Source organism: Branchiostoma lanceolatum, chromosome 13 (genome assembly GCF_035083965.1).
Source record: "Branchiostoma lanceolatum isolate klBraLanc5 chromosome 13, klBraLanc5.hap2, whole genome shotgun sequence".
Lineage (NCBI taxonomy): Eukaryota > Metazoa > Chordata > Leptocardii > Amphioxiformes > Branchiostomatidae > Branchiostoma > Branchiostoma lanceolatum.
Window position 1 is genome coordinate 4294451 of NC_089734.1, and position 22524 is coordinate 4316974.

Below are 22524 nucleotides of genomic sequence, written 5' to 3' on the forward strand. Positions count from 1 at the left end.
ATCATAAAATTGTGATTGTTTAGTTTTTTTTGGCTCATGTAAGAGCTTTCATCCCCATATTGCTTTGCTTGTGGTATGGTCTTTACAATGTGACATATGGTGTGGGCCAAAACACTGGGAAAGAAGGGGTGTTTAGGATGTATTGCTAGTAGTACATTTTAACATTAAAGCATCTACTGTATTAGCAGCAACATCGATATCAATTCTGCATTGTCCATTATAGCTCAGAAAGTCTGATACTAGCATTAAAAAATAAGAAATATGTGTGTCATATATCAGAACATACTACTCTACACTTGGTGTGATCAACAAAGAAATCATTTGAAACATCAGGAAATGCAGTGCATTTTTAATTCCTTTCTCCTGATAATAACTTTATATGCCTGGATTTCTAAAGTAAAACCTGTCCCCTAGTCACTTATCAAAAGTCCTTTTGCATGTAGAGGTAATTTCTTTGCTATCTACGCCAAAAAAGCAATTACTCAAACAACTGGATATGATTTTGGAAACGGTCAGACATTTCAAGTAGCATCCACTACTTTTCGTCAGTGACTGTGCTACTTGAAAGGTCTGTTTCCAAAATCATATCCAGTTGTTTGAGTAATTGCTTTTTTGGCCTATCTTATTACCTGGATGTCTAATCTTCATCGACATATCTTTGCTATTTATACAAATGGTGTTTAGAATAAGTGATTGACAAAGACAATGTTCCCAGCTATGGGTATCTTCAAATAAGACTTTAATACGTACAGAACATTCTCGATTCAAAGTAGAGCTCCAATTTGTTTGTATGCTGAAAATGTAGAGCTAGAAACATCACAAGTATCTTGTCCCCTCTTTCAGATCTGTAGATCATTCACTTGATTGTCAGAGGTAGGTGTTAGTAGGTGAAGGAAAAATTGGTATAAGTATGTACTAGGTAGAAGTAAAGCCTTGTTGAAATGACAAATGTGAAGCAAGCCCATCAGTTCCCTTAGTCTCCCTTCTTGCATGCATGTCCGTATTTCCCGTAAGAAATATGCTGCACATTATCATAATGTGGTCTCCATGTTTTGCCAGTTAAAAAGAAAGAAGTGAAAAAATGGCCCAAAGATGTAGAGAAAGGAATGTGAATTTTCGTGTCAGAGAGTATCATTTGGACTATTATCCCCTTGATATAGACCCTGCATACTATCATTTTATTGAGTTGAAATACAATTTGGTAAAATCAAAGGATAATAAACGCCAGCCAGTGAGATCAGACTGAAGTGTGAAAACTTCTGAGGTATTGTCTGCAAGGAAGTCATCAAATTCTTCACCCTATCAGCAGCTCTGATTAGTTCTTTGCATCTACTTTGATTTTTCCAAGGCAGTTCAAGAGCACTTGTAAAACATAAAACATGTGCATACATAATTAGGTAGATCATGAGGTAGGGTGTAGTCCTTATTTGGTCATTCCACAGGTCCTGATAAAAGGATAACGGCTATGTTTGTATAATTATCATTTATGTTGCGTTGTATGTGGCACATTTGAATGAGCAATAAAAATATTCCAGGCGAAGGTTTCGGGAATGATTTTATTTTGTCTCTTTTGTACATTTTCCTCTACTGTGTCATCAAAACATCCAGTATTTTGTATTTTTAAGTAATGAGTTTGACCTCGAGTTTGTCCATACATGGCAGCACTGTACAGTTTGTTACTTGTGCACTGAAAAAAGGATAATGATTACAATGCACTTCCACTTTCATGTAGTCTCTATGGTCTAGCTTGTGAATGCCGAAAACACAAATATTAAATCCTGAAGCCATTTCTTCTCCCTAACCTCCCTGCTGTCTAACCCCATTTGTTTGTTCAGATCCTTGCAGTGCCCATAGTGGCACACAGGACAGCAAGTTTCCTTGCTGTTTTATAGTAGCAGGATATAGCTTGACAGGGAGGGGTTGTTAGCCCTTAACGTGCTCAGGGCACTTCCATTTTACATCCCACCACGAAATTGTCAACAAGGCATAAATACAATACATCAGTGGCCATTCAGTAGTATGTAGTTCTTTCTCTCTCAACACTGTCTTCTACCCATCTATTTAAATGAATCCATCCTACAACCATACCACCCTTTAACAGAAGAAAACATATTCAGGAACTTTTGATGTGTTAGATTAACATTCATATGTGTATATTTGGGAACAACATCCTAACCTGGCTATATTTTTTTAAAACCTATACCTTTTGACATATTCCACATATTGTACATTTATGTACATCTAATGGTGATGTCACATTCTTCGTTCAAGAATGTAGAATGTTCAAGCAGGCTGTGGCAGAACTAATTGCCGACATGGATTTAAGACAACTTTACCCAAAACAAGACAGCTGATTGTTGAACGATATATCAATTATGATCCTAAGAATGCCTTCAGTTTTCAACATGCACAATCATACAACACATGTGATCAGGTTTTACCAGTAATACACTTACAAGTACACTATATAAGGCACAATACTAGACTCTGAGACACCCTTTGTATTCCTTAATTCAGAGAAGTTATTATTGCAACTGTTCTTAGCACAACTTTTCTTTTTCTTCCAAATATCAGTGTCATACAAATACATATTTTTCTTCAATTATCTTCACATTTGTATAATAATCCAAAGGTTTTCAAAATTCTCATTGAAATTTGGCATGTCACATTGTACAATAAACTATGGTGGTAACTTTGAACAACAGAGGTTTTGAATCAATGAGCAAGTTGCATCCCAAAATTGAGGGGCAATCCTATTACTGATAATATATATAATAGCATTTGGACACTATACATATTACACTGTACATTTTGTGATCTCAAATACAGTACCTTACTCTTACTATAATTATAATACTTAAATTTGTTCTGAGATTTTGAAGAAGATGTTTTCATCTTTGGAACTTGAGAACGACGTATGTGACGAAGAAGACAAAGAGCACGAAGAGGAACATGTAGAGCCAGATCTTGCTGTGGCCGGCCCGCGCCATCCTCTGCAGACGGCCCATGGTGGCACCGAGCAGCCCTCCTGATGAGTCAAAGTCACTGTCCTGGGAAAGACAATATCATAATATACTATTAGGCTAGCCCCCGAGGCATTGCCAAAGTACTAGAAATAAGTGTTTGCTAGCAACTATGGACTGGTTTATGTTTTGCCTTAATTTGCATCAGGGTGACATAGTTTGTAGGGGTTAACATTGCATGTTATCGAGTGCTACTTATGTCAGAAATTTCAGTCGGTACTGAAGCGCAGACAAATAATCCATAGCGGTAATGCAGCCTGGAATTGTGCAAAGGATGGAATATTTCTTTTGCATAACAAGTTGACAGAAATGTTTGGGTGACTGGAAGGTGTCAGAATCAAAACTGGTGAAGAATAACTGTTATAATTACACTTCACTACTAGTAAATAACAAATGCAGCAGAAAAACACAGAAAAGATGTTTTACTCACCATCGAATTCAGCATCTTGTTCTGCTCTCGAACTTCATTCCCAATATCAATGGACAACTGTATGTAACAAACACAGTGAAATAAACATGTAATAAGCATGATATACTGTCACATCTAAATAGAGAAGTTGAAAAACAGAATTTGAATTTGATCCTGCTGGGTTAATATTACAATAATTACAACATGTAAGGCATATTCAGCTAGTTGTCAACAAAGTTGCAGGAGGATCTAAGGTCTTATCACTACAATTCAGTCCTGATAAGGACTGCAAGGGTTAAAAAAAGTTGCCACTTGGTGGAGCCTATGGCATCACCCATCTCCGATTCACAGCCCTTGGGCCACACAACTTTGTGCAAGTCTCTACGTACAGCAGGGGGCTAGTCCACTGGTAGTGATGTGTGTGTTTTATTTCCACACTCTTTCTCAAATGCTGAGTGCTGAGCAGAGAAAACAGTATGTACCATTTTCAAAGTCTTTGGTATGATTTGGCCGGGGATCGAACTCATGACCTACCGTATGCAAGGCAAACACTCTTGCACCGGTTGCAAGGGTGATTGAACAATAAAGTTAAAGTTTGAAGGTAAGGGTGTTATCGTACCGATTTCAGAGCCGTGACTTTGTCCTTGAGTCCGTCCACCAGGTGTTCATTCTCATCTTCATACATCTGATGGGTGGCCTGGCCATACCCCTCACCTACAGGGTGGGGAAAAAGATACAAATGAATGAAATGAAATGTTATAATGGAAACTCATCTGTGTTGGTAGTAATCACAATACAGTGCTAAACTTTCTTCCAACACTAAGGTATGTTTTGCCTTATATATAATTATAGGGAGATCGTACATGTATGTGTACCTTAGTGTTGGAAGAAAGTTTAGCACTGTATGAAATGAAATGTGCATAAGTTACTCCTTGGCTACTCTTAATACTAGTATAATCTATGGACTGTACTACTTTCCCATAATTTTTTTGCATTACATTATGTTTCACAACTTCACATTCACTTTTTTTCCCCCAAAATATCATGGCTGTCACTTCAATTCTGTAAACAACTTCAAACACCATTCTTACTTCAATCTCACTCATTGAGACTTGAACATGTGACACGTTATAACTTTTTTTTTTTTAACTCACAATTTGACTTTATTTCTATAGATCTCTGGGAGTAGCTGACGATTACTACAGTCTAATTTGATCACAGCCATAATTTCAAACATTTCTTCCATATGCCAAGTTAATAACCAACTTTAATCACGATATCTCAGTAGATTGACTATTAAATCATATGAATTTTCTACAATCAACACATCATATCTAATTCTTCATTATGACATTGCTAGTTCAAAAAGATTCTGAAACAACTTGCTGTTCAAAACAATGACGTGTCCCTGGACTCTGACACAGCCAGACGCCCCCCTCCCACAAAATTTACTCGGCATAAAAATCTAATAAACCAGCTAAAATCACACAATTTGAAAACGATTTGATCATCTACAACTCACCAGCTGCAGCTCGCCTCATTTTTGAAGACTGAAAATGTTTCGATTTGGAGAAAAACGACGAAAACTTGTCTGAAAACCACACAAATATCCGGCGAACACGAATCAGAAACCAACCCGGAAGTTTGACGTCATCACCTGGGGAGGCAGGAAGTAAAATGGGCGCTACCAAAAGCTACTCAACAAAGGGAGGGATAAACTATAATAAATTTTATAAACATACAAATTTCACATCAAAACTAAGGAGGTTATATAACCTCCTTGCTTAAACAAATTAATACAATAGTTAAAGATCTGAAATAGCTGTGCTTAAGTGTGCAAATCATATCCACAAGTGAAATTATCGCGAAATACATTCTTTGGAGGGCAAAGTTTAAAAGTCAAAGGTTAAAAGTCAACGTCCGAAAGGTACGAAAGGTCGGAGGCGTACACGTATGATGGAACGCGCACGTACACACGTTTTGACAACGTTTATCATTAAACTAGCTGCAGGAATTTTGGACACATAGCAGCACGTCAGCGATATAAAACAGCAGGAAGGAAAGACGATGGCAGATGAGGCAGACGTGGACCCTTCCCAGGACTGGAATGAAGGAGGAGAAGAAGGCAGAAAAGAGGGAGAACAGAAAGGATGCACAGGTGATTAATCGTTGCAGGGAGCTAATGAAATGAGTAAACCATGTATAAAGAATTAGATCAGACAAGTCGTGCAACAGTCGCCACTGCGCGTGAGCTATAATAAAGATAAGGTATAATTTTAACGTTACCTAAAAGTTGTTACCTTTGTTGTTATCTTCCTACCTGGCTGTATGGATCTACTCTACTCTACTCTACATGTACCTCCGGTGGGAGAAAATAGAGATTGCAAAAAAAAAAAAAAATCATATATAAACAGCCTGCAATTTATGGGCATGTAGCATTAATAATAAGTATGCAGGGTTGGTATGATTTACACGTACCACATATAATATATTGCAGTACATGGAAATTTCGTATTTGGAGCCCCAAATTTTCTAATCACTTAGGTGCACTGATACCTTGTGCTTAAGTTTTATGACATTTTCTTGCACATTTCAGATCGGCTAAAGGACTATATCAAAACCACTGAGTTCCTGGTGTATACTGAAGCCACCCTCTCAACATGGGTAAGTATAGTCCAGATGACACAGACTAGAAAGGTAACATTTGCAACAAATTGATACACTGTGGGTGTGAGGGCGAAATAAAAGTGAAAAGAGGCATCCTTTGATACACCCAGATGTTATCACAGGAGCCACATTAGTCAACATATACCAGGCTCAGGTTAACATTTCACATGCAATGACAAATCATGGAAAAATGTCTAAACAAACGGTGGTTCCGTGCTAGAATCGGCCTGATCAGCCACGCCCGCACCCACAAAGACGACTGAAGTCGAGGTTCTCATCGACTACGATGGAAGAACATCATATATAATGAATAGATTAGATGCAAGGACAACCACAACAACAACAATTGGTATGTTTGTAGGGAGACCGTATGTGGGCCTTCGCTGTAGCCCTGTTCCTGATCGAGCTGTCACCAGGGTCTCTTCAGCTCACCGCCATCTATGGTTTTGCCAAGTCCATCTCCGTACTGTTGCTAGGAGCGATCATCGGAGACTGGATTGATCGCACTCCACGTTTGAAAGGTCGGTAATTTCGATTTTAACTTGAAAGATCTTCTGTGTTGGTAGAAGTGATTCTGGATTGAAGTAAAACTGTAATTTGCCAACACAAAAATTGGACTCACCCGAATTTTTGACTGATCAGCTGTAGTCTTTATCCAGTCAAACCTCTTTAGGGCAATAATGACTTTACACTGCAGCTAGGTGTTACTGCAGTGTGAAGAATGCAGTATGAATCTGAATCTGAATCTTCAGGGGCAAAGTAGGGGGGGAGTTGAGGTCCCGGGCTAAGGCGGGCAGGCCTCCAGCCTGGCACGGAACGACTCAACCTCGAGAAATAATTCACAGATTTTGAACTAGATACTTTCCATTAATTGTATATTTCTTCCTTCTGTCCAGCTGTGCGTATAGCTCTGGTGATCCAGAACGGTTCGGTGGCGCTGTGTGCCGTGGTCTTCGCTCTGACGAGCGTGTATCGGAAACAGATGGAAAACAGCGCTGGCGGTTGGCTAATGACTTTGTGTCAGGTATATTGTTTTTGTAAACAAATATGTGGTCAATTAGTAAAAATTGTACTAGTATTTGATATTTAATACTACTCAGAATGGTCAACGCACTACCACATAGATTCAACATTGTAACTGGTACTGTTAGATCTTTGTTTTGTATACGATGCTACTCAAGATGGCAAGTTCAAAATGCGATCTGCACAGGTTTGAAGACATTTTTTATTTATTTCTGCAGGTGATTCTGATCTTCATTGCGGTGATCGCTGTCCTTGCCGGCCAGGCGACCAGCATCTGTCTGCAGAAGGACTGGATTGCTGTGATCGCTGGGGGGGAGAAGGAGAGACTGGCTAGTAAGTCATGCAGCCTGGTCAATAGACAAATTGGAACCACACAAACTGCAATTGCCAAGTTGAACACAGACAATTGGACTTGCCCAAATTTTCGAGAATTTCGACACAAGGAATGAGCAATCCTTTACTTTTGTGAACCCAAACCCTACTGCTGGGCTTAAGACATGGGAAATATGTGTTAAGTGCCTTTCTCGAATGCACAGCATCTGGGTGCATGTCTGGCCATGTCTGGGTACTCCACTGGGGATTGAACCTGGGTCTCATTGGTTCATAGCCGGATGCTCTGCCACACAGACGACACACACAGTATAAATTTTCACATACAGTATAAATTTTCGTCCTCAGGCATGAATGCAACAATCCGCCGTATCGACCTGTGCACCAAGATCCTGTCCCCGGTGGTCGTGGGACAGATCATGACGTTCGTCTCCATGTTGGTCGGCGCCATGTTCATCGCTGGGTGGAACCTGGTCTCCATGGTGATAGAGTACTACCTGTATCACCGTGTGTACGTCAGTGTTCCTGCACTGGCAGTGAAGGAGAGTAAAACCGGTAAGATAAAAACGATTATTGATAAGTGATTTCAAGCCAGTCTTCTATTTACTGAAGAGTTATTCTTACACTGGCCGTGAGACAGACGCTATGAACATTACTGTATTTACAGGTTCACTGTACCAGGGAAATTCCTAATTAGCTCTTTTCAAAAAGTACAATAAACAGTGGACAACAGCTTAACATCCCGTCCTAAGGACTGCAACCCTTTCCACTACTGTGCATGTAGAGTGAGCGACACAGCCGGGAATCGGGATCCAAAATCCCAACATCTTCGTCCAGAGGCACGGTCGCTATGTACTGGACTGCACATGCTCCAAAGAAATCATTATGTTCTTTTTTACACAGTACATGTACAGTCATTGTGAAGTACTTAAAGATAGAAATTCGGAAATTGCTCCAGAATCAGAGGCTTAACAAGGCTTAAACATTATCTTTCTGTCATAATGACTGTTCTTTCCAGAATATATTTATTTGGAATAATCTTTTTGTAAATTTTTTCTCTTATATATAATTTTTAAAATCATTGAGGCTAGAACAGTTTTGTTTTAAGTGAAATCCTCACTGTTGAGTTTGCCCTAAATGTTTGTAATATCATATTTTTCAGATAAAGAAGAAACCAATGACGAAAACACTGAAAACCCAAGCGATGAATCAGCAAAAACAGACGCCCCACCCAACACCTGCTACCATAAGATGTTCCACAGCTTCTTCACTCTGTACAACGGCTGGAAGATCTACTTCCAACAGACATGCTTTCGCGCCGGCCTCGGTCTCTCCTGTCTTTATATGACTGTTCTCGGGTTCGACAACATCACGGTTGGTTTTGTCTACACCCAGGGTTTCTCGGAGCTGGCAGTCAGTCTGCTGATGGCAGGTGCCGCTATTCTGGGGATCGGCGGAACATTTATCTACCCTCCGCTTCGTAAACGAATCGGTCTGCATCGCACGGGTTTGATCGCTGGAACGCTACAATGGGTTCTCCTCTTGCCGAGTGTTGCGTCCGTGTGGGCCCCAGGAAGCCCCTTCGACCCTTTTTATTACACCCGTGCGTCTAATATCACCCTCGCTGATGTTACCCTCCCCCCTGATGTCGCCCTTCTTCCTACTTTTGCCCCCTCCTCAAATTCGTCAGTCTTTCCCGGCTTGTTCAATGAAACGATATTCCCCACCCTGGTGTACAACACGACTGCTGTTCCCCGGGACCCAACAGAAGGCCGGCCCCTGTGGATGTACACGTCTGTGGCACTGCTCATGACTGGGGTCACACTGGGGAGGATTGGTAGGTGGAAGAAATCTTCTGTTTCTAATTCTTTTCTGGGAGTGTTAATGGATAGATACCAGGATAACCAGTGAACGAAATGTAAACGTTCTCGAAAGAAGGGAAGCAACTACACAGCCAACAAGTCTTTTATTCAAATTCCTGTATTCAATTTGGTATCACTTACCAAGTTGGCAACTACACTTTTACAACTATTGAACTAGTTTCATTAAATGTTATGGTTAGCACACTAGTGTCACTTCTACAAGTACAACACAACATATTTTCCTATTTATACTTGTTGACCATCTCTGGAGGGAAACGTTTTGTTTTAATTTTTTCAGAATCAGGCCAAAATTAATGAGCTTACTGATGTCAGCCATAAAATTTACTTGCTACAACAAGTACATGTACATCTGTTGACCCTTTGATTGCTAATTGATTTGTCTATTGATCAATGGATTGATTATTGATTGATTTCCGCAGGTTTATGGATGTACGACCTGACGGTGACCCAAATCTTCCAGGAGACGGTGGAGGAGAATCACAGGGGGGTGGCGTTCGGTGTCCAGAACAGCCTCAACTTCTTCATGGACATGCTGCACTTCATTCTAGTGATTGTCCTCCCCGCTCCGGAAACGTTTGGATTCCTGATCCTGCTGTCCTACGCGTTTACCGTCATGGGTCACATGTTGTATGCCTCATATTCTAGAACGGTACGTAGGGCGTTTTGCACAACCTGGTGCATATATGCAGCCTTTGTAACCTTCCTTTACTACTAGTATTTGAATGGATGGATGGATGGATGGTTGGATGGATGGATGTATAGATGGATGGGTGGATAGTTGTATGGATGATTGTATGGATGTATGGATGTATGGATGGATGGATGGATGGATGGATGGTTGGATGGATGGTTGTATGGATGGATGGATGGATGGATGGATGGATGGATGTTCTAACACTCCTATGTTAAGGTAAGGTTCAGAGTTGAGGTTAGTGTTACGTAGGAGGTGTCAGAACATAGTTGTGTAACCATCGACCTTGCTGCAAATCTATATGTGCCATGTTGTTCTCCAGGTCAGAGGTCACTTGTTCCACTTGGACCGTCTCAAGTGTGGGAAGTATGGGGGACTACACCACATGCCCCCCAGCACCGCGGGGCAGAGACAGGACAACGCCACACGCACCACTTACACTCCGGTACCCACACAGACCTCCAACTGTGTTGTCACAAGAGAGGGAAACGAGCCGTCCACCCAATACAAAGAGTATCACACTTCTGTGTGAGTGTAGCCTGTGTTTACGCCAAAAATGATTACTCAAGCAACTGGATAAGATTTTAGATAGACTAAAGATAGGACCGGAGAACCAGGTTTTATGCAAAAACTCTGAATAGATATGAGTGATTAGTTTACGGCGACGTTTTTTACTCTGTGAATTGAACTAGTATTTTCAGGGCCTGTTGTTTATGTTCTGTCGGTTACCTTACTTCAGGAGACGTGCTTTACCAACACATTGAAATTGAAATTGTGTTTTCAAGTCATTTGCCTTGAACTCTCCATCAACAGCCAATAGCAACTCCGGTCATTGAACTCACTTGTCAGCTTTCTAGGTCATTCACATCGAATTGGGGCAGTGGAAATGCAGAAAACGGGCGAGTAGAAATGCAGAAAACGACATCCTTAGTCACTAACGAAAGACAGTGGATGCTGTCTGAAACGTCTGACTGTTTCAAAATCTTACCAGTTGCTTGAGTAATCATTTTTGGCGTATCTTATTACCTGGATGTCTAACCTTCATCAACGTAGCCTGTGTTTACATCATCTCTCGCTGACGGAGGTTAGTGATCCCCTTCCAAGGGGGTGGTAACCATGGGGCTGGCCGCTAGGAGTGTGATTCAGTTAGGCTATGTGTGAGTATTACCTCTGTGAACCTCTGTCTTCCTGGTGTGAAATATTCTGCATTCAGTATTTCCGTAAATGGATTGAATTACTGTAAATGCATTTCGCGGGGTTTTTAGTTCGCACTAATGGGAAAATGGAGTGTTTGCGGTGGTTTTAACTTCGCGGCAGTATCATAGTCACATACTGCTACTGTGGTTTTAAGTTCGCGGTGAAACGGTCGCCGCGAAAACCGCGAACACAAAACCACCGCGAACAGTTCTGCATTCACAGTAACCCACAGCTACACCTCTGCGACTACCTCTGAATTTTTTTTGGTCTTTTGTTGGGTTGAATTTTGAATATTTGTGAAATGTTGTCTTTTGTGATGTTTAAGGGTTCTATTGTTTTGTCTAAATTTAACACAAACAATTCAAAGAGAGGGCAAAACACCTTTACAAGTTGCCCTCCCACTAAATAAGCAAAAAAATTCATCTGGTAAAGAAGGACAATGGTTAGAGACTTGATATTCAAACCAGTGATATCCCAAAGTGCCATGTTATCAATGAGATGTGGAAATATACGTTTCTTGTTACTTATCCTCTTGATTTCATGATGTGATTGTAGGTAAGAAATAGTGAATGGTGTTTTTCTGCTGGAATTATGATAATTTTTTTTCATGGAAATGTATACATAACCAAGTAAACTGCCACAACATATGTAGTAAATTAGAAAATATATATTGAGCATTGTATGAAAATTGTTTATGAAAAACTGGGAAAAATCAAAACACATGAAGTGTATATATATTTATATGTAATTCTCTTGCAAAAATTGATGATAAGGGTACATGAAAGAAGAATTCTGTCTTTTTGTTGTATAAAACTTGGTTACGGTATATACAAATATGAAATCGATATGTTGATTTAGTGCTTAGTTGTTGAAAATTATGTAATTTTTTAGGGAATTTTGTAAAGAAGAAGGTTGTAGTATTATGTGAAACATACATGTAGGGATGTCTACCTAAAGGTAACATAGGTACAAGTCTGGACTTGTACCCGTACCTGAACAACTTGACAAAATAATCTATGAATAAAAAAGACTCTTTCATTTACAAAACCAAGAGATTTATTCCACCAGCATTTCGGTGACCATCTGTCACCTTCTTCAAGGCAATTCTGACTGGTTCACATAGCAATGCAGCACAGGTGTTGCTGCTTATACATAGTAATGAGATTCAATCCCAAACGCAAAGTACTTATACATATATGTACAATGACAGGGGATGACATCACTATGCGACAGGTGGTCACCGAAACGTTGGAATAAATCTCTTGCTTATGTAAAAAGAGTCTTTATTCAGTGACTTACCAACCTGATAAAACTTTTCACGAAAAATAAGCTATGATTTTCAATTATGACAGTATTATTAAATAGTTTACAGATTGTTTCTTTATAATTCAACTATCTTATGCAGAGATCCCATGCTTTTAAGAAGATGTTAAATCAAAGTTGGTGCTGATTTCAATGCCCATACTGGGTTAAATTTTCATCTTTCTGGTAGGAATAACATGTCTTTTAGTGAGAAAATAAGTCAAGAAGTTATACATGTACACTTAAGTGTATTAAGGTACAGTATCGGTACATTGATGTTCTTGTATTTTGGATCTGTACTTATTAGTAAATGATTTTCACAGTACTATATATTAGTACTGGGTACCGGCAAACATCACTAGTACAGATTGTTATTGTACAAGACTGGCAAAACTGGCCAAAGCGACAGTCAAGATTTGGCCATATGTACCACTTAATTAGTAAGTATTTTGGAGTGCCAAATTGGAAATACTTTTGTGCTGTTTTTTTTAGATATGTAATTTGATGGAAATTGAATTCTTTATCACTGTCTTGACAAAGTACAAATAAAGAACGTAGTTTTGAAGTGCCAGTTTATTTTGTGCTGTTGTTACCGCCTTTTTCTTATGTTCTTAAAATTCCTATCCCACACAATGGCAGGAAACCTTATATGTCAATATTGTTAGTGAAGTCTGTCTTGTAATGAGGCCGTGGTACATGTATGAGCATCTTCAACAAGCTTTTAGATTGAATCATTAGTAAGTATTGTTGGGGGTTGCAGGCACCTGTCCTTGGTGCTGAACACCTTCCAATCAATGTCACAAGCTAGTAGACCTGTCCTTGGGTCTGAACACATTCCAATCAATGTCACAAGCTAGTAGACCTGTCCTTGGGTCTGAACACATTCCAATCACACTGTCACAAGCTAGTAGACCTGTCCTTGGGTCTGAACACATTCCAATCACACTGTCACAAGCTAGTAGACCCGCCCTTGGTGCTGAACGCCTTCCACGCTGTCACACAAGTAAGTAGATATGTCCATGGTGTTAAAAACCTTCCACTCACGCAAGCAAGTAACCCTGTCCTTGGTGCTGAACACCATCCACACACATGTTAACATGGCTAATTTTAATACTGAACACCTCACGCTCTCACAAACACTGAGCAAGGGGATTTATATTAGTGCTCGTCCTGATTAAGTTACATAGCTGTGTTTGGCCGAGCATCAGACAAAGAACATACCGTATTTGTCGGTAAGCGAAGTGGTCCGCTACGATGTGTTCTTGCCAAACGCGAGCAGAATTTAACTACCAGCCATAAGATTTTTTCTAAAGGCCACCACACCATAGTCTTCGTTTGTAGCGTTTGTTTCCATTTAGGTGTTCGATATCTCCAAGGTGATTTTAGCGAGGAAACAATCGACATGTTCTAGAACTGAATCTATGGATACCGTTATGCCCATTCGAAACAAAACAAAACAAAACCCGAAAGTTCAAGATTGCGGTTGATTTATAAAATTAGAATTTTGCCGACCAAATCTGTCCAGAAAAGCTTGATTCTGGAAAGTTTGGTCTCAAATCTCTTTAAGCGGAGGTGCCTCAACTTACAAGTTTTGCGAAGCAAGTTGGTGTCTTGATGATGTAACACCGGTACAAGAAAGAAGAATGCTACGGAAGCTGCTGATCAACTGTTACCAAAGACAGAAGGAGGAGAAAGAGCGGGCTAGGAACGCCACCTTACGGTCCACGAGCGACAGTGCAACCGTCGGCGCTTCAGGAGACGCAGGGATGGTACAACTACAAGAACACAAAGAAGGCAAGAAATATACAGTTGAAGAAAAAGGGCAAGAAGAGAAAATGGAAGGCACTGGTGACAAGGTAACGGAAAAAGAGGAAAAAGCGAATGCCGAGTCGTCGGAAGAGATTGTAACAGTAGAAGAGATAGAAATCGCAACTACCGAGGAAGCGATTTGGCAACTGCTGGAACAATACGGACCCGACTGACTTACAATAAACAGTTTTCGTGAAAAATTATATCAAATGTTTCAATATAAGTAAATGTCTCTACGATCTCTTTGGACAAGACAAGACATTGTAAAAATACTATTTATTGCTGCTTTTTAAAAATAAAAGACCGCATGAGACTTCAATCCTTAAATTACATAGCCCAGAATATAGATTTGTGTATCACAGTGATTTACTGGATGGGAAAATCTATTTCCTATCACTATCAACTTCACTGAATCCCAAAAACCATACAAAATGATACAAAAATGAGAGATAGAAAAAGGAATTGTATCGGACTTGTTTAGTGCATAATGTACACCACTGATCATTTGTTGTATATACATCCAATTGTTACCAAACTTGCAAACCACAAAAAATAGATGACAGTTCAGTACATATACAATGTAATGCATTTACTCATCATGACGCTGGTATGTATACAGATAATAAATGAATGACTTGTCAACTTAGATATCATTATTCCAATCTTACCACAGCGTGTTTTCTTTGTATGATTCTTGGGTATCCTCTTTTAACAAACAATCTCTTCACATCAATGGATTTAAAACTTAATGCATTTGGTAAACAGCAAAATGTGTCTATTTTCATACAGAAGTTTTCTCCTCTGTGTTTGGAGTAGGTTCTTCTTGGCTGTCGGCATTTTCAGGACTTGTTAGTGGAGCCTGGGTGGCAGGGTCATGTACAGGGTCAGCTGAGGTCACTAACTTATGCGAAGAACCAGGTTTGCACATCCTGCACAGGATGCCGAAGTGGAACAGGTGACCTCTGATCTGTCAAATGCAATATGACATTGTCAGAAAACTTTGGACAAAACAATTACAAAAACTGCACGATACACAGAAAGAATAAACAAAGATTTCTGTCAGCTCAGTCTAGTTAAATTTCTGCAAATGGTGGTGTTGGTTGATCGATCCCCATCCCTGACGAATGATGGAATAAAGATACTTTGAGCGCCTTTAAGTTTGCAGGATTCAATTTCACCGTAGGGAGACAATGGCCTGTTCACTACGGTTTTTAGTTTGCGGTTAAAACAATGGTGTATGTGGGCAAATGTCAGAACAACAAGCATCATTTAACGGTCGTCTTAAAGTTCGCGGTGAAGAGGCTACTGCAAAAACCGAAAAAAAATCAACCTTTACAGTAGCTGGGATTGAAGAAGGGATGAGGAGGCTCACTACCATCTATGGCTATGGCATTAAGAAATTCTAATACACATTAAAAACTAATATATATTTCACAGAGGTATGCAATTTCTTGTTATATACTTATAGCCCTTACCTGGCGTGAGTACGACGCATACAACAGGTGTCCCGCCACAGTGAACACAAACGACAGCAGGATCAGGAACCCGAACGTTTCCGGAGCGGGGAGGACGATCACTAGGAGGAAGTGCATCATGTCCATGAAGAAGTTGAGGCTGTTCTGAACACCAAACACCACCCCCCTGTGGTTCTCTCCCACCGTCTCCTGGAAGATTTGGGTCACCGTAAGGTCGTACATCCATAAACCTGTGAAAATCAACCAATAAATAGTATATTAATCAATAAACAAACCAATGAATAAATCAATCAATCAGCATGATGTTTACAGTACGGTCCCTATAACTTTAGTCTTTTGTGGAAATCTACCAAACTTCATGTGAGCAAAAGTCATCGATAAAGTAATGCAAATCAGTGTACCGACCATTCTCCTTATAGCAGAGTCAAACCCGCATATACCTCCTTGAATGTAGGGAGTTTCTGCAATGCGGATTAATCTCTGTTATTATGAGAATGGTGTGGACAAAAAAGGGAGATATGTTAACAATAGAATGTTTTCTCCACCTACCAATCCTGCCCAGTGTGACCCCAGTCATGAGCAGTGCCACAGACGTGTACATCCACAGGGGCCGGCCTTCTGTTGGGTCCTCGGGAACAGCAGTCGTGTTGTCCACCAGGGTGGGGAATATCGTTTCATTGAACGAGCCGGGAAAGACTGACGAATTTGAGATTGGGGTGTAAGTAGGAGGAAGAGAAACATCAGGGGGGAGGGTAACATCAGTGAGGGTGACATTCGACGCACGGGTGTAATAAAATGGATCGAAGGGGCTTCCTGGGGCCCACACAGACGCCACACACAGAATCAGAATACTCCAATGTAGCGTCCCAGAGATCAAGCCCGTGCGGTGCAGACCGACTTTCTTGCGTAGCGGAGGGTAGACGAACGTGCCTGCAACTCCGAGCAGTGCGCCGGCCGCGACCAGAAGACTGACCGCGAGTTCGGACAGACCCTGGGTGTAGACAAAGCCAACCATGATGTTGTCGAAGCCTAGAAAAGTCATGTAGAGGAGGGAAAGACCGAACCCTGCACGGAAACACGTCTGTTGGAAGTAGGTCTTCCAACCGTTGACGAGCGTTAGGACGGGTTTGAACATCTTCTGGAAGCAGGTTGTAGGAGGTTTCTTCTGGACGGGTTGGACATCAGGTGGGTTCTCTGGGTCCTCATTTTTGTCTCTGCCTTTTTCTGAAGAAAAACCACACATTTAGAATTTAAGAGAAAGACACCAACCTATAACGATACTACTACTGTAACAATAAACAGAATAACGACACCTGTCTTTGGTGCTGAACACCATTCACACACAAACACACCTGTCCTTGGTGCTAAACATCATTCACGCAAAAGCAAACACACATGTCCTTGGTGCTGAAAGCCATCCACACAAAGGCAAGAGCCCTTTTTGCGTGTGTGTGTGTGTGCATGTGAGTGAGTCTCTGAGAGTGTGTGCATGTTTGTGTGATTGACCAGCTACGAAACCACCTCACATCATGACAGGTAAGATTGAACTCAAAACTCACTTCTCTCCTCCCCCTTCTTCTCCTTCACCGCCAGTGCAGGAACGCTGACGTACACGCGGTGATACAGGTAGTACTCTATCACCATGGAGACCATGTTCCACCCTGCGATGAACACGGCACCGACCAACATGGAGACGAACGTCATGATCTGGGCGACCACGACTGGTGCAAGGATCTTGGAGCAGAGGTCGATACGGCGCATCGCTGCGTTCAGCTCTGAAAAGAATAGAGATCATTATGATTGTTGCAAATAGGAAAAATTGTGTGACGTCGAATGGCCATGTGGCTAGCCTAGCGTACACAAGACCGAGAGGTCAGAGGTTCGATTCCACCCTAGGGCAAGCAGAGATGTTGTTTCCTTGGGACAGGCACAAATTCTCTCACTTCACACAGGTGTAACAAATGCGTACCTGACTTTTGATAGAGAGGTAAAAGGGGATGGAGGACAGGGAAGGGGACAGCTTTCCAACACCATGCCGTTGACGCAACGCATACAGTGTGTAAACATACTTTTATGACTCTATATTCTTCCTTGTAAACTTCCCAGACAGACAGACAGACAGACAGACAGACAGACAGACAGACAGACAGTTCTCAGGTAGACGATAATTGGTCCGTGTCAGCACATATGCATAAATCAATAGGATTAGGATGTAATCAATCCCAATTCTCCTGACTGAGAGGTGTTGGCCACCAAGCTTCTACTCGTTTGGGGGCTTCTGAAAGATTGAGTCAGGCTAGTGTCCTTTATTATCCTTTCTTATCATTCTTGAAGTTTCCCTCAAGTTGATGATCACGACTTACTCGCGAGTTTCTCCTTGTCTCCACCAGCGATGACAACAACCCAGTCTTTATTGAGACATATCCGTGTGGCCTGTCCGGCGAGGATGGCGACCACTGCTATGAAGATCAGGACAACCTGGATAAAAACAGTGGATCACAGATACAATGTAAACATGGTCTTGTACAGTCTGCTTCTTATAATGCACAGGAGTATTTCGTAATTGCTCTGTTTCTTCTTACTCAACACATTAAAATACATCCAGCTAGGCGACTTGCCCCTCTAGCTCTGTCCTGCCACTTGCTACATTTGTAATCAAACATCATAGGGTGTCCAGTAACTATGGTGACAGTCGTTTGGTCCAGGTCTTTGACCGTAATTATTTCTTTGGAGAAGAAGAAGAAACGGAGCAAAAACCATATGTTTCCCTTCTGTGAATTTTTAGATATAAATCGATTTCCAACACTTGCATATAAGCTAAGCTCTATTTGCAAGCATTTAAAAAAATTGTACTGTAGATAAGAAAACTTTTCTAAGTATAACCCTGACGTTAAGATAGGAAAGGAATGACATGATTAAATCAATCCAAACTATTGCGTGTTTGCTATGGATAAAGAAGATTTAAGACATTACCTGGCATAAAGTCATGACCCATCCTCCCTGTAACTTTTCGATCTGGGTACGATACACCAGGGTCAGGGACAGGACCACGGAACACAGCACAACCGATCCGTTCTGCACTACCAGAGATACACGCACAGCTGCATAGATGGGAGGAAAATATTGAAAAATTCAAAACCTGATCATACACAAATATGAGCTTTCAATTTTCCACCTCTTGGGTAAGTATAGCCTGAGTACCAGCCTTCGTAGTGACCTCTGGCTACAAAAAAATCGTTTGCTAACGTTAGCAAGAGATTTTGTTTTTGAGCCAGCGGTCACTACGGAGGCTAGTACTCAGGCTAGGGTAAGTACACATTTAGTGAAACAAAAGTATAATCTCTTTCTGATGTACTAGGTGAAAGTGACATTTACATGCAGGTTACCACCGTCAACAAGGGTATTAAACGTAGGCTGGATTTTAAAACGAAAGGCTAGATCATGGCTTAATTGCCCCCATGCATGTTCAGTTACATTTTCAGATGTGTACACCCACTGTTGACAATTGCTCTCTTTTTTTGCAATATTTATATCTGTATCTATATAGCCGGTATAACCGCCATTCGGCGTAACACACAGGCACGCGACGTGACAGCAACCGGTTATATTACGTCGAACAACCTGTCACAGCTAACCTTCGCATATCTAACTGCATGCATTGTTTAAAGCTGTCTAATGAGGATGCTTCCCCGGTACTTGGTTGCAACGAGTTCCACTCTACGATCGTTCTAGGAAAATACGAATTTTTGAACACATCAATCCTAGGTTGAAAAGTCTATACTTAAAGGCATGGCTATTAAAATTTCTTGTCATTCAACACAATAGATACAATGTAAACATGGCCTATTACACTGTAATAGGTAAAAGAAACAAGTTACGAAACCTGTCAGGCGAGCGGTTCGGTCGATCCAGTCCCCGATGATCGCCCCTAGCAGCAGCACGGCGCAGGACTTGGAGAAGCCGTACACCGCCGTGAGTCTTAGAGATCCCGGGGACAGGTCTATAAGGAACAGGGACACTGCGAAGGACCACATACGGTCTCCCTGGGGAATACAGGAATGAATGAATGAATGAAGTAATTAAAGGGGTGAATGGATAGATGAATGAATGAATGAATAAAAGAAAGGGTAGATTAATGAATGGATAGATGAATAGATATATAAAATGAATGGGTGACTGAATGAATGGATAGATGGATGGGTTGATGGATGGATGTAGGGATGGATGGATGGAAGAATGGATGAATGGATAAATGAATGAATGAATGGACGGATGGATGGATAGAGGAATGAATGAATGGACTGAAAGAATGAATGGATAGTTTGATGTGTCACTTAATGTTTTCGTGACTTACCCATGTTGAGAGGGTGGCTTCAGTATACACAAGAAATACTGTACTTCCTACGAAGTCCTTTATTCGATCTGCAAATGAAAAAATATTCATCAACCATTGGAGTTTGGACACTGATACTTTTGAATTACTATCTACTTATAATTAAGCCACATTAATGTTTCATTGTGTACATGTGTTGCTTGCTTGTCTTATTTTTTTTTAGCCGAGGTTATGTAAGATATGCAAAAAAGAAAACAAGCATTTTGATGTAATCGTTGCAGATGAGTTTGTTATGGAGTGGAATGGTACTTAATCATACTAGATGGACCGGTTTCTCAATCTATCTGATTGTAATTTGTAGTCCCCGAGGGCATTTGTTGCAACACTTGACAAAACATGTTTGTCACCTGCTCAAATCAGAACTTTAAATGTTGTGTGTCTTTTATACAGGATCGGATGTAGCCAAAATTGTCGACCTACATTTAACGTACGCTAGGTCATTGATCTAACAGTTGTTGACATAAACAGCTTGTGCTGCATTTGTTTGTACTCGTAATTTCATGGCACGTGACGTTTCAAATTGTTAACAACGTGGACAAGCAAGCCCTTAATCTAAAATAATATAATCACCACTATGTACATTCTACATTACTAGAGTAGCTGTTGTAGTAGCAGTACTTGAAGCTGTGGCAAAACTTTAGAAAAGTAGTGAAAATTATGATATTACCGGTGCAACCTTTTTGATCTTCGTGTCCCGTCTCTTCCGTGCCTTCTCTCGTTCTTTCGTCTTTTTCTGGCCGAAGCCTCTGTTGGTCCTCTTCTATTTCTTCTTCTCTTCCTGCCATTTTCTAGAGCAATGACTATACAATGCTGTTACCTACGGAAAGCCTCAATACAGCAAAACAATCAAGACATGTCGACTCTCCGAAGTAAGTTACCTGACGACTTGTTTGCAGGTTTCGCTGGAATCGCCAGACTACTTCCGGATTTTTGTCTATGACGTACTTCCGGTGTGTTAATATCGCATAAGAGTTTCAAGACAGGCTGAAGATTTAAATCTTTCAACTAAAGGCTAAACACAGCTTTCTTTCGTTCCTGAACCTACACTTGAATCAAATACTGTTTTCAACATATACAGGCTATTAGGCCATACCGATTTGATTATGGATGACATCTTCTGGGCATTACCAAAACCGATGCGAGCGTGCGAAGAAAAGAAAACATTTGGTGAAAAACAAGTGAACTTTATCGTGTATGGCGACGTTGTATCATAAGTTGTATCAGTGCCTGTTTGACTACACAACATCCGCTCCGAGCCCCGCAAGAAAATAGGAACATAAGATAAAGGGCCGGAGAGGGCACGATTTGCCTGCAGGGCAGCTTCACCTCGCCTCGAGGCGCTGCCGTCTATAATCGTCTCAATGTCTAGACTGTTTGTCTGTCTGCCTATCTGTATGGAGGTTCCGTGTTTGAGGAGAGCCACACCTCGAGCATGTTAAAGAACCCGCCACACTCATCGAAAATAGTAGGGATCCTTCCCGGTGTGAGCGGATTAAATAAATCTGCCCAGATATGTAGCTTCTACTCTTTAGCACAGAACTGGTATATTACGCCTGTGTAGGGGTGTGGATAATTTTACGCCATAAGCAAAACAAACAAGTCAAGTCAGATTTCGATGCACAACAACTGTAACTGGCATAATGCAAGTTATTAAGCAGTACTAGATATCAATACTAATATCTAAGCCTTTGCCTATAACAATGCTAATGACTTCTATATAACTTGAGACTACGATATTATATATGGAACATTGATAACATGACAGCACACAGGAAACAAAGTAAACATCAACTGATTGTGTCAAAGATGATACGATTTCTACAACAAGAAGAGGTGGATTGCCGGGTATGCAGAACAAACAAGAACAAAGGTTAAGGCACGGTGACGTCACTCTGTTATCTGTAGCCTCCACCAGACCTTCCTATGGGGTAAGGGATTCGGCCAAAAAAAAAAAGATTAATTGGTTAGTAAAGACAGTCTAAGGTAAAGTTAACATCTCCCCCTCTGCACCAGCAAATGGAAACCTATGGTGGTCAAACATCCTTGCCATAGCCGGCGTAGTCAGATAGAAACTTTTTTTATCTGCACCTTGGTACGACTTAGACCAGGTGGGTTGGTTCCCAGGTATGGCCTTGGGGGAAAGTTGTGTCAGGATAGTCATACCACCACTCACCCTGTCAACACTTCATGTATATATAACTTTATTGCACAACACACAGGTACAAAGTATGGCATCTACTGGTACATAACTACAGTTCTATTAGGCTAATCTACCTAATACAAGAGTGTATAGTATGGGATCATGAGATTTTACAATCATTT

General features: G+C 40.8%; 3 protein-coding genes across 3 annotated transcripts; 1 reads left to right on the forward strand and 2 right to left on the reverse strand.

Moving 5' to 3' along the window:
* Positions 1–1538: 1538 nt before the first annotated feature.
* Positions 1539–5093, reverse strand: LOC136447426 (BET1 homolog). The gene is made up of 4 exons (XM_066446339.1): positions 4955–5093; positions 4052–4146; positions 3454–3510; positions 1539–3050 (listed from the first exon to the last, which is right to left on the reverse strand). Exons 1-4 carry the CDS (start codon positions 4971–4973, stop codon positions 2892–2894), a joined length of 330 nt encoding a protein of 109 aa, XP_066302436.1. The 5' UTR covers positions 4974–5093; the 3' UTR covers positions 1539–2891.
* Positions 5094–5328: 235 nt separating this feature from the next.
* Positions 5329–13090, forward strand: LOC136447096 (solute carrier family 40 member 1-like). Its single transcript, XM_066445786.1, has 9 exons — positions 5329–5590; positions 6029–6096; positions 6461–6620; positions 6996–7123; positions 7341–7455; positions 7801–8007; positions 8615–9289; positions 9755–9984; positions 10349–13090. The coding sequence occupies exons 1-9, from the start codon at positions 5500–5502 to the stop codon at positions 10556–10558; spliced, it is 1884 nt and encodes a 627-aa protein (XP_066301883.1). The 5' UTR covers positions 5329–5499; the 3' UTR covers positions 10559–13090.
* A 1505-nt stretch (positions 13091–14595) lies between these two features.
* On the reverse strand, positions 14596–21109 carry LOC136447147 (solute carrier family 40 member 1-like). The gene is made up of 9 exons (XM_066445844.1): positions 20870–21109; positions 20164–20231; positions 19693–19852; positions 18783–18910; positions 18173–18302; positions 17369–17584; positions 16359–17033; positions 15810–16039; positions 14596–15301 (listed from the first exon to the last, which is right to left on the reverse strand). Exons 1-9 carry the CDS (start codon positions 20985–20987, stop codon positions 15116–15118), a joined length of 1911 nt encoding a protein of 636 aa, XP_066301941.1. The 5' UTR covers positions 20988–21109; the 3' UTR covers positions 14596–15115.
* Positions 21110–22524: the final 1415 nt, after the last annotated feature.

Bases quoted from the DNA above. Each gene is read 5' to 3' on its own strand.
- LOC136447426 (XM_066446339.1), bottom strand. The intron at 3,511-4,051 runs GTACGATAACAC...TGTTACATACAG, and splicing joins AAGTCACGGCTCTGAAATCG to TTGTCCATTGATATTGGGAA. The intron at 3,051-3,453 runs GTGAGTAAAACA...TGTCTTTCCCAG, and splicing joins ACAAGATGCTGAATTCGATG to GACAGTGACTTTGACTCATC.
- LOC136447096 (XM_066445786.1), top strand. From the start codon at position 5,500: ATGGCAGATGAGGCAGACGTGGACCCTTCCCAGGACTGGAATGAAGGA. The intron at 5,591-6,028 runs GTGATTAATCGT...TGCACATTTCAG, and splicing joins AGAACAGAAAGGATGCACAG to ATCGGCTAAAGGACTATATC. The intron at 8,008-8,614 runs GTAAGATAAAAA...CATATTTTTCAG, and splicing joins AGTGAAGGAGAGTAAAACCG to ATAAAGAAGAAACCAATGAC.
- LOC136447147 (XM_066445844.1), bottom strand. From the start codon at position 20,987: ATGGCAGGAAGAGAAGAAGAAATAGAAGAGGACCAACAGAGGCTTCGG. The intron at 17,034-17,368 runs GTGAGTTTTGAG...GTTTTTCTTCAG, and splicing joins GAAGAAGGGGGAGGAGAGAA to AAAAAGGCAGAGACAAAAAT. The intron at 15,302-15,809 runs GTAAGGGCTATA...TGCATTTGACAG, and splicing joins ATGCGTCGTACTCACGCCAG to ATCAGAGGTCACCTGTTCCA.